At 49.6% G+C, this 11984-nt stretch overlaps 1 protein-coding gene across 1 annotated transcript in view; it reads right to left on the bottom strand.

Annotated features, from left to right (window-relative positions):
• Positions 1-525: 525 nt before the first annotated feature.
• Positions 526-11984, bottom strand: part of DNAJC3 (DnaJ heat shock protein family (Hsp40) member C3) — a 45046-nt gene continuing 33587 nt past the window's right edge. The window contains exons 10-12 of the mRNA XM_037057568.1: positions 4695-4827; positions 4058-4206; positions 526-2163 (exon numbers count right to left, since the gene is read on the bottom strand). Coding sequence (XP_036913463.1) covers positions 2006-2163; positions 4058-4206; positions 4695-4827 — 440 coding nt within the window. The 3' untranslated portion in view covers positions 526-2005. The remainder of the gene's footprint in view (positions 2164-4057; positions 4207-4694; positions 4828-11984) is intronic.

Here is an 11984-nt window from a genome sequence, read left to right as displayed (position 1 = left end):
GTGGTTTCCTCCAATAATCAGCAAAAGTCCAAGGAATCTGTCTTGGTGGCACTGGCACTTGGCATCAAAGCTTTCACTGTCTCCACTGGAAACAGGCGAGTGACTACACAGTCCGGTTCAGGAGACTGAGCTGAACCCACAGTAAGACTGAGCAAGAGGTGCGGCTGTCACCAGCGGAGAGAAGCAAGTGGACAACCCTCGGAGCAGCAGGGCGACGGTGCAGCGACACGTCTCCCCTGTGGCCCAGCCCCCAGCTCCCTCCGGCACCTGTCCCCCGAGTGGACAGACGAGCGGCCTGGGACTTCCTCTGTTCCGGTTGTGTGCGGAACACCTGGTTTGAAACAGAGTGGCCGTGCTACATTTCAAAGAGGTCACAGTTGACGACACAGACAAAAGCAGATTGGGAAAAAAAAAACTAATGAAGTAATGAAATTACTGAGATTAAATAAAAATGAATTTCCTAAGTTTTCACATTAGCTTGAATCTTGAAACATTAAAAGGAAATGAAAGCTGCAAGCTGTTCACTAGTTTTCAAAATGCATTCTTAAGTTTATTGGTAAGATATAAATTTCTAAATAGATGCAAAAGCACTTATGTGTTTTCCCCAAGTCAACTGTGTGGTTTCGGTCTCGGTGTGAAGAACAGACTTTTCCACGTGTTTCAGGATGACTGTAGAAGAAAGTAATCTGTGCTTGGCCATTGTGGGCATCACTGGTCAGGGTGCCTCCTGCAGTAAAAGTAAATGCTCGATTTTGTAAAAACGACGTACTGGACTCCTACTGCTTGAAATGCGTCAACATGCTCTGAGGGAAACAAAAACCTTTCTAGAATAAAGGTACTAATTCTTATCTAAAGTAATTCTCTTAGAATTTAAATGCAGTATCAGTAGTTCCATAAATATTTAATGTTCTTGATTAAAATATTCATTTTTAGGGAAAAATTATTGAATATACAAATATTGAATAACTTCTCAAAAGGTACGAAGAAGGTACCCCAAGGAGAGATGCCATCTGGACAGCGGGGAGGCGGCCAGGCCGCCCGCGTTGTAAACTGTGCTGTATCGGCGGCAGCGTGCAGAGGCCGCGAGGTCCCGCCTGCTGTGCGTGCCCGCCCGAAACCGGCCCCCATGGTGTTGCCACGGCCCACGAGGCTCGGCCGGAGGGGAGAGGAGCTGCCCCACTGCGTGCAGAACAGTGAGAAAGGGCATCTGCTGGGTGCACCGAGCAGCCGCACCTCTGAGACAACCCTGTTCTGGGAAGTTCTGTTGAACTCAGTTCAGCTGGAGTACTTCCCTCTGCACTTCGGCAAGATTATTGGAAATAGAACCATTGCTACGTTATCTGAACCTGTTTTGTACATAACTTTGAAGTTAATTTGTTGTTTCATAGTAAACAGATAGGTCTTACAATTAATTGTTTCAGTGGTTGTTAGGATTCTCTTGAAAGTCTGCCCGACTCCCATCCACAGTCTAACCCTCGCTACTTCGACCGCCACGTGCGCGCTGCCCTGCCCTCCTTCGCCTTCACGCCGGGAGGGAGAGGCCAGTGCACCAGGTGAAGGCGGGCTCCGTAATTCAACACATACTTGCAAGTGACTGGACTAAAATCTAAGCAAAATTGTCCCTAAGAACATATAGTTCAAAATGTTAACATTCTCTTTAAGAATACTGAAATACAACCATCCTCATGAAGATACAGCTCCTCCTCCTACACGCCAGCACTGACATGCTACACACGGCCGTGCGAAAGCAGCTCCCGCGTGCTCCTGCGGGGACACCCAGGCTGCGAGGGCTCCAGCACGAGCGCAGGTGGCCCTGCGGGACACGCCTCGCCTCCCTGCCGGGAGCACTCCAGCCCAAAGTGGGTAAGAACTGATTTTTCTTATTAATACAATTCTTTGGTCATGGACAAACAAAGATTTGAAATTTTTTTTTTCATTAGGATCCTAGAACAATGTTTCTTCTTTTAATCTTTAAAAAAAAAGAAAGAGCAAAAAAACAGCTGGCTTAATTGAAGTGGAATTTGAAGCGAAAAGGTCCGCCTGAGCTGAAGGGGTTGAAGCCCTGCCACGAGTTCCAACTTCTGTGGAAGGGGCTGCCGCCGCCGCCTTGTTGGCTCTCTGCGTCCAGGGGGTCTTCCCCCTCGTCAAACTTCTTCCTCAGCTCTACAAAAGAAACAGCCAGGTCAGCCCCCGGTGTGATGGGGGGGGGGGGGCTGCAGGGCCGCTTGCCGGGCAGAGATGAAAACAGGTGAGCTGGGAGCCGGAGCTGAGCACTGAGCTCTCCTAGGACCCCCTCCGTCAGAGGTCTGATCTCAGGACAATGGGCAAGGGAAACGCGGGTCACAGAGAAGGGGGTGAGGGCAGGGGCCCTCAGAAATTGAGGCCCCTACATCTTCTCTCCAAAAACAATGAATAACTGAGGGATGAGAACTCCCACAGTCTCACACTGTTCGCCCAGCAACTTTGGCACCTTCTCACTCCAGAGTGAAGTCAGCCAGGCTCAGCCCCCTCAGGCCTCGGCTTNGGGGGGGGGGGGGCGGGCTGCAGGGCCGCTTGCCCGGCAGAGATGAAAACAGGTGAGCTGGGAGCCCGAGCTGAGCACTGAGCTCTCCTAGGACCCCCTCCGTCAGAGGTCTGGTCTCAGGACAATGGGCAAGGGAAACGCGGGTTACAGAGAAGGGGGTGAGGGCAGGGGCCCTCAGAAATTGAGGCCCCTACATCTTCTCTCCAAAAACAATGAATAACTGGGGGATGAGAACTCCCACAGTCTCACACTGTTCGCCCAGCAACTTTGGCACCTTCTCACTCCAGAGTGAAGTCAGCCAGGCTCAGCCCCCTCAGGCCTCGGCTTTCCAGGGCCCCACTGTCGGGTCTGGGTAGGCTGGAGGGGGCAGGAGGGGCAGTGAGGCTGCCTCCGTGGCTGGGTCTGTCTGTCGGAGGAAAGCCCCCGATGCGCCCGAGCCCAGTGCCGGCAAATGTGAGGAGGCAGGCCTGCAGGCAGCAGAGGAGCCAGCTAACATCCTCAGAGACGAGAGAAAGCTGTTTTTATCCTTCAAATAAGAACAGGGGCTAAGGAAAAGGGACCGAGAACAAAACGCTCAGCAATCAAAAATGCATTGCTTTTCACGACACAGGCCTTTGTAACCCCGAGTCCCTGGGAGCTCCCTGCGGCCCTCTGCGCTCAGCCCCACGGTCACCCAGCTGCAAGAGCCAAGAGGGCAGGACCTTCACGGGTGCCACAGACCCTCCTCTGCTGAGTGAGAGGACAAACAGCACGTACCCTACTGTGCCCAGTAAGTGCGCTCTGTCTCCTAAGTTCCTCGAGAGCAAAGGATCATTTCACTTCAACTGCCCAGCACAGCAGGTGTTCAAAAAAGATTTGTCCATTGGGCATGAACCTGACTCCTTCTATTTCATTAAATTTGTGCTGCTCCCACTGACGTGGAAAGACACAAAAAGCAGTAGGTATTAGCTTAATATTAAATTCTTCCTGGAAATGTCAAAGTATTGACAAATATTCCCTAAATTCTTAGCTTTCTCACTCTTATCTTCCAGGCCGTTTTCCTGTGTGATCAGAGAGCATCTGTAGCACCCGGTGAACCCTGATGGAGGCGAGATCCCCAGGAGCACCGGGCAGGCAGCTCCCCTCCCAGCTCTGTGCCTTTCAGCCTGGTGTCTGGTTCCCTAATCAAGACCCTGGAAGTTTGGTGTACGGGATTCATCACGGATCTGTGAAGCTGCAAGGGTCCCCCTCACTGTTGTGCTTTCACATTGCAGGTAGAAAAAAAACAGAAATGTCAAACGCCGGTCTTTTGATGGACGCCACATCTTTCCACTGTCCACCACACGGCAGACCTGTGGGTCCCTGCGTTGGACCAGGGCAGACATAAACGGCATTTCTGGTCTGGTGACTGCAGGGCCCAGACCAGTCCGAAGCCCCAGCCTACTGTCCACTCTGATGCTGCCTGTACCACGGACCAAGGGAGAGGGAGGGCCCAGTCCCCAGGCACCAATCGGCCACTTCAAGGGAAGAGAAGGTGCTAACGGGGAGCAATACCTGGATCCGAGAGGACCTCTTTGGCAGCCGCAATGTCAATGAATTTCTTCTCAGCTTTTTTCTTTTCTTCTTCATTCTGAAAATTATCTGGGTGCCACTGCATTGCTAGTTTTCTGTATGCTTTAATGATTTCTTGTTTTTTGGCACTTCTGAGGGGTATTAAAATTAATAATCATTAGTTAAGAATCAATCACCCAACACTTCTGGATTAGCTTACTTAATACAAACGAGTCCTTGAAAGAGCGGGGTCTGTTCCGGGAAGGTGGTCTGTGTAGCAGCACGGGGGGAGCGCACTGAGCACCTCCGTGCCCGCCAGCTGCTTCCTGACCCGCCGCTGTACTTCCAGGCCTGGAGACGTTTGCTTCTCCCCACCCTCTCCCCCCTTACGAACTCCAGGCCTAGGGCCTGGTCACACTGCAGTGTCAGAGCTCTGTCCCTAACCACTGACTCTCCATTGTCGAATCCCTGGTCTCTGTCACAGAGAACTGGAACATGCTCCAAATAACCTGAAGATTAGACTGTTAGGGTTAATCTGAAACCGAATCATCTAGGGAAAGGAAATGAATCCGAGAGAGAGACGAGGAACAATGATTAGCCCCAAAAGAGCTAATTAAAAATAACAATGCAAATTACTCACCTTTTTACTCCCAGGATTTTGTAATAATCTCTCTTCTGGGACTGTTTCAACAGTCTCTGTGCTTTCTCCAGCCCCTCCCGAATCTGCTGGTCGTTTTCATTGTGCTCCTGAGCAGTTTCATAGTCCTGGATGGCTGTCAAAATACATTCAAGAAAATGCTGCAGAAGGGAATTCCAATCTATAACCTTCACTCACCCTGCAAAATAACACTGATGTCACCGTTCCCACCCCTTCACGTGTTGCCCTTACTGCTAAGAGCCTAAGAAGTAACGCCACAATTAAGGCTGAATTTAGCAGCTCACTGCTCCCAGTCTATGAATTCACTGCTATCTGTTTACTTACCCTCCGCGTTATCTTACCCATACCTTTTGGCCTTTTAGGTGTTTTAACAGCAGCACTTTATACAAAGCACTCTTACCACCGCTCAGACTGAGGTGACGGTTACACAGGAAAACAGAGCAGTGGCAAAGAAAGTGCACAGGCAGCTACGGGTCCAGAGCACGGAGGCTCAGAGAGAGGGTCCAGAGGAGCCGTCAGCCCTCGCAGGCACCAACTCACTCACAGGGTTCAGCACACATGGTCTGGCTGGTTGCCTGTGTCAGTCAGACTAGAAAACCACATACACCCGACAGGTCTGGGGAGTCTGGTGACAGTGCACACTGTGTCCTTTTTCAGATCTATGCGGTGCCGGGGCACCTCACGGGGTGCAGGAGAGAGGAAGCACCGCAGGCCTGACACCATCACCCTTTCAAAGGTACACGGGCAGGGGCGGCCCCTGGGAAATTGGGTTTCAGTTTAAGGAGGGGGCCCGACATTCCCTGGTCAGATGGGCTCACCGCGCTGAAACTATTCGTGTAACCAATGTGGTTTATGCTGAATGCTGTCTTTCCCTGGGAAGTCCGGAGTGTGGGCGTGAGGCAGAAGGCATCTGCTCCCCAGCCCCAATACCAGCCTGGGCCCCGGGTCTCTGACAGGCTTCCCTGGTGGAGAGCACTGCACGCTCACTGCGGAGTCACCTTGTGCTGTGTGAGTTCAGAGACACACACTTGGAATCTTTGCCCTGAGTCCTCTGAATTCTGCCCCATGAGCCTGGTCCCTCTGCTGACCTTACTTGGGGCCCAGTCACCAGCATAAATCTTGGCCCTGAGCCCCCAAATCTGGGGCTGGCCTGGGAGGCTCCGACACAGGCTCCTCCCAGTGCTCTCCCTGGGCAGACCCCCCACACTACAGACCGCTGCTCTCAACGTCCAGTCCTTACAGAATGCACGGCCGTGTGGGAGCGCCCTCTGCCTGGACGGCACGGCTGAGCGCTCAGCAACAGCTAACCCTGGAAGGGATTAACCCCGGGCAAGGTTAAAACGAGAAAGAAGCAAGAGGAACATGATCAACAAATGTATAGGCCTGCACCACGCAGAAAAAGCACCACTACCTCTGGCCCACAGGGCGGCTGCTTTAAGCTTTTACCCCAATTCCTGCCTCAGTGCATTGATATTGAGTATTAATGAGACATTAACTATTACTGTCACCCAGTCCACAGCGGCACCCTAAAATGTCCTTCGATTCCGTGCACCAACCCATCATAAGCAGTAGTGCGGTTTAACCGCCATCAACACCCACAGCGTTTGATACCACAACCTCGCAAGGAAACGTCTTTTCAAGGAACTGAACCCTAGGGGGCAGGTTCCAGTCTGTGCTGTTCTGCCGCTTATGCAAACCCCACATTCAAACACGTCTGCGTTCTTCAGTGTTCACAGCGCCTCCCCCATAGCCTGTCTTGTATTAAAACTTCAGTAGACACATGTCTGCCAGAACAGGAAAAAAATATTATAGGTTGTTTCCTAAATTCACGTGGTTATAGGTAGGCAATTAATCAGAAACTTAATATGGATGGTGTAAGACTTCGCATGGATCTAAGCTTAGAGATAGATCATATTAAATTGTATTTCACATTCTACTTGCCAAGAGAATCTATAAAAAAAACCAAAAACTAAATGCCACCCAGTTATGTTTACCCCATAACCATACTGAGCAGCTGTGAAAAGTGGAAGAAGCCAGAAACACTACGGTCCCAAGTGAATAGTGTATGTCAGAACAAATTAGCCAGTTCACTTTCTAATCTCCAAATCGAAAAAGCCTCCCTCCCAAATTCTTTTTCCGTCCTCTCTTCATTTTCTTCAGGAGCAAAGCAAACCACTAGACCAGGAACACAGAGCGCACAGGGGTCTGCCTGCCCTCCAGACCACTATCCCACCCAAACCAAAAAATAACCATTATGATGTTACCAGCAGACCAGAAATTTTGGTAAGTTTCTGGAAGACAGAAAACAGGTGGGATTATATTACTAATGAATAAACCTAAATAGAACCACAACCCAAATGCACATTGAAAGAGGCCCTAACAAATTTGGAAGCCACTCTGTTTGGCCAAGGACTTTGTCTCGTGAGCAAGAGTCGCTTCACAGTGCCCATCAGGATGGTCCCTTAGATGAGTGAAGGGAGGCTGGGTGGGCTCTCTCCTTTCAAGTGGAGCAGCTACAGCACTAACCACCCCCGATCCCAGGCCCAAGGACCGGCCTCAGCAGAGTGGAGGATGTGCATCCGGAGGGTCCCTCGTGGCAGCTGGGACCGGGAAGAGATGCAGAACCAGCCCCCAGGACAGACCTCCACAACAGACCTAGAACAAACCCGGAAAGCAGTTCCATCCACGCCAAAGCGCCTGAAGGACTGCAGCTGGTAAGTAAAGGAAAGCGAGGTGAGCCCTGCTCACTTGGCAGCTGGACAAGATGGCACAGCTGTGTAGAGAAAGCGTTCCTGTGGCTAGGCTCCCCGCACCCCCACTGCGTACCCCTTGCCCCGTAAAGTCTGCAGTGAGTCCCCCAGTACAGAGAAAGCGTAGTTGCAAACGATCCCTCACTCATTTCACCAATCCATTAGCAAATCCCAAGTCAGCTGCTCTCCCAACAGAATGCAACTACTTCTCACCATTTCCAGTTACCGGCATAATGAAGCGCATCATTAACAAACCCAAAGGCTGTAATAGCTTCATAGCAGCTCTCCTCAGCCCCCACCCCCTGAAAGTCTGTTCTCAGTGCAAGGACTCTGGAGAGCCTTTGAAAGATCGAGTCATACCTCCAGTGTAAATAGGCCCATGGAACGCCCACCTTCTCATCCTGGATATCATGCAAAACAAGATAAACAGGTGCGGGGGAGAGCTGCACTTTGAGCAAAACAATTCCAAGGAACTGCAGGAGGGCTGCTAGTACCAGCTGTGAACCCAAAAGGAGAGGGGGAAGCAAACAGTGAGAAAGGGCCAATGGCAAGAGATCACAGAACATGCCACCAAAGCGCGCTTTCTGTGAGTGTGGGCGCATCCTGAAGCGACAGCCTGCCCCCTCCGCCTATTACGAGAACCATGGAATCTAGAGCATCTATCGTGGGGAGGTGGCAGAGGCCTTACAGGGGGAGGACAGGTATCGAAGGGACCACGCTGAGCAAGATCAGCACATAGCCCTCAGGGAACTCGGCAACTACAGGCTCTCCAAAGGTGAGGGGCTCACCCTGCCGTGCCAAAGAGACGCCCCTTTTGTTGTAGCAAAGGAAGTGGGCAGAGGGGCAGCAGGACCGGCAGCAGGCGACCTCCCGGACACGGTTTGGTTCAGAGGAGCAGAGAGGGCAGGGCTACACAGAAAGGCCATTCTAGCAGGAAGCAGAACGTCTGTGGAAACAGTGAAGCAGAGAGCATCGCGCTGGTTAACTACAGAGGCTGCCGTGTGCCCGGCCCACCCCACGCCTCCCTGAGGACTAGGAAAGGCTACTGCACACCATCCTGTGGGGAGGGGTATTTTTACACGGTACAGCGTCAACTCAAAGATACGTAATTTTTAAAGTGAACACGAGCACCCAAACTTACCAGATGAACATGCATCAGAACAGCAGCCAGAGAATACATGAACATTCCGAGCAAACATTATGGCATGAATATTCAAAATTCCGTCACCTCTATTGAAGGTAATCACTAAGCAAAATAAGCACTAAGCAAAGAGAGAGTGAGATGAGACATGAAGGAGTAAAAAGGTGAGCGGTCACAACTCCAGAAAAACAAGTACAGCACAGTAAAAACTCTCATTGCCCTGGCTGTTATGGCTCGGTTGGTTGGAGCATCGTCCCATAACCAAAAGGTTACAGGTTCAATTCCCAGTCAGGGCACATGCCTAGGCTGTGGGTTCAATCCCTGGTCCTGGTGCACACAACCTCTGGTTTGGACGTACTTGGCAGGCAACTCATCAATGCTTCTCTCACACATCAATGTTTCTCTCTCTACCTTCCCCTCTGTCTAAAAGCAAAGAAAAAGTATCTTTGGAAGAGGGTTAAAAAGATGAAATGAGAAGGCACACAGTGAGAAGAACATGGGAAAAATAAGGACCCAACAAAATGAAACAGTGAGTTTTAAAAGACCAGAGGGAAAAAAACTAGCTATCGATGACAGGCAAAGGGAATACAGCCTACACTGGATCATGGAAGCAGAAAACTGATAGAACAGAACAATCCAGATTAAATTTAAGAAAACTTTGCTAAAATAAAAAATATATTCAAAAGGTACACCAGGTGCCTGGGCAAACGGAGAATGACCGACACAGAGACAGCCGGAGCATGAGTGACACGAAAGAAAGGGGTCCTTGGACAGCCGGCCAAAACCAAACTCCTGGCCCCGGATTTCCCACAGCAATATTCAGGGCCTCAAAAGACTGGAGTATGAAGTAAAACTCACAGACAGCTTGGCTAGACTGCTTTACCTAGCCAAGCTGCCCTGCAAGAAGAAAAAGTTCAAAGAGCTTTGAACAGAGGAGAAATCGGGAAAAAATATTCCCAGGAGCCCTGCGAGGGAACTCCTATGGGACGAACCCGCAAAGAGCAGTCTAGAGAAACCACAGGCCAAGGAGAGACGGCGCTCACTGAGTGGATTTCATGCAGAGGGCAAAACAAAACTCCAAAGTTCAGTGCCAGCGGAGAGTGGACGCCCTGAGGAGGCAGAAGGGCCACGCTAACAAACCTGGGAGACGAGGGAGTAGCTCAGCGACTCTCCCACGTGCAGCTGCAGCGTCAGGAAGCCTCACCCACGGAGCAGCCAGTCAAAGGCAAACACTAGACAAAATTCACTGGCGAGCACTGAGTGGCCAAGGAACAGTGAAGGAGGGAGGGGCGTGCTGGCATTCGTCACCGCGGGGAACTAGGAGATGCTGCCCGAAGAAAGAGGGCTAAGTTAGCAAAGCCACAGAAATAACCAAGAAGAAAAACAGGAACTTCCTTCTACATGGAAATAGCACACAAAACAGGGCGGCCCAAGTAGCAGATTTGCTCAGCGAGACAACGCCGGGATTCAGACCAAACACATCTGTCCCGTTAGTAAATGTAAATGTATTTAACTCACCTACTTAAAATCCTCAAAACTCATGAAGTCAGCCATTTAGGTAGAGGAAGGAGGAAGAGGAGGGTGGAGGAGAAGAAGAGAAACCATAATAAATTACAAAGAAATGAAAGTGGTAAAATATTTCTTGATCACAATGTTAGAACACTAGAAATTAATGTCAAAAATAAAAGGAGTTTCGCACCTAAAAATGTTTTAACTCACCAGCAACTCTTAAAGAAGAAATATAAATAAAACCTTTATTTTACAGGCCAGCCCTTCACCCAGAAAAAGCACTGCTTGGCTCCCGTCCTCAGAATTACGGACATTCCTCGTGACACTAAGTAACAGCCACGTCAAACAGAGTCAACGCGGCTGTCACAGGTCCTACCTGGAAGCTGGCTACCCCATACGATACTGTTTGTATAGAGAAGTTAATGCAAGTTCCAAACCACTGTCCTGAAGGTGAGCATAAAGGAAGCTATTTACTTGAAAGTGTACTAGCAACCCTGTACTAAGCATCATCTTATTTATCACAATTCTGAGATATGTGCTTTTGTTGTTAAACTACAAAAATATTTTAATGTACTTGACATTGCACTAAGACTCCTAATTTGAGTCATGTATAACACTGGATGTGCATCGTTCCTATCAAACTGAATCACTTCACTCAGAGTATGTTTGGGTGGGTGCCTTTTATGAAATAGTTTTTAATATAAACCTTGTTCAAAACATTTTATATTTAACTGTTTATAAAATAATATATACTACATGGAATACATACTTATGCATAAACACAAATACATGACTGCATTTTCTAGGGTCACAGCAGTGTCACCAAACTAAATTCCATATACAGATGCTCCTTCACTTACAGTGGGGTTACGCCCCAGGAAACCCATTGTGAATTGAAAATGTCGTAAGCCAGATACGCATTTCATACCCTAACCTACTAAACACCTTGGCCTGGCCTAGCCTCCCCTAAACACGCTCAGAGCGCTCACGTTCATCAGCTGCCCTTGGCAACATCCACACCTGTTCTTATTCCCATCGCGCAGACAGGGAAAGCAAAGCCTAGTGGGCGAGGTTGATTGAGACCCCACAGCAGACATACTTGGCATACTCCAAAGACGACATACAGATGGAAACCACAGTAAGGTATCCCTTCACTCTCTTAAGAATGGCTTCTATCAACAACAAACACACAAACAAAAAAAACCCGGAAAACTCCACACGTTGGCGAGGATGGGAAATACTGGAACCCTTGCGATACTGCCAATGGGAGTCATCATAAAAAACCAGTGTGGTGGCTCCCGGAAAACTCCAAAACCAGAAGCACAGCGTGGTGCAGCAATCCACTTCCACACACGTGTCCAGGAGAATTTAGAGGAGGGTCTGGCATAGGTAGGTATTTGTACGCTCATGTTCAAAGTAGTGTTATTTATGACAGACAAAGGTGGAAGTATGTCCCCCTACAGATAATTGTACACACACAGACAGATCACACACATGCAGTGGGACACTATTCAGCCTTAAAAAGGAAGAAGTCCTGACACGTACAGCAGCACGGATGAACCTTGAGGACATTACGCTGAGGAAAATAAGCCAGCCACAAAGAGAGAGACTCTGTATCACTCCCCTTCTACGACCTCCGTAGTCAACTTCACAGAGACAGAAGACAGAGTGGTGGCTGCCAGGGCCTGGGAGGTGGGACGTGGGAGAAAGGGGGAGAGGCAGAAGTTGACTGGGTACCGAGTTCGGTAGGCACGGAGTTCGGTTTTGTGAGATGAAGGCCCTGGAGACTGGTCGCACAACGATGTAAAATACTTCACACTAGTGACCCGTACCCTTAAAAATCAACACGATGAATTTTATGTGTATTTTACC

The sequence above is a fragment of the Sturnira hondurensis genome, unplaced genomic scaffold (genome assembly GCF_014824575.4).
Source record: "Sturnira hondurensis isolate 20B ecotype Veracruz unplaced genomic scaffold, ASM1482457v3 Scaffold0009719, whole genome shotgun sequence".
Taxonomy (NCBI): domain Eukaryota; kingdom Metazoa; phylum Chordata; class Mammalia; order Chiroptera; family Phyllostomidae; genus Sturnira; species Sturnira hondurensis.
The sequence above is the reverse complement of the archived record's forward strand: the minus strand, read 5'-3'. Positions and strand labels throughout refer to the sequence as shown.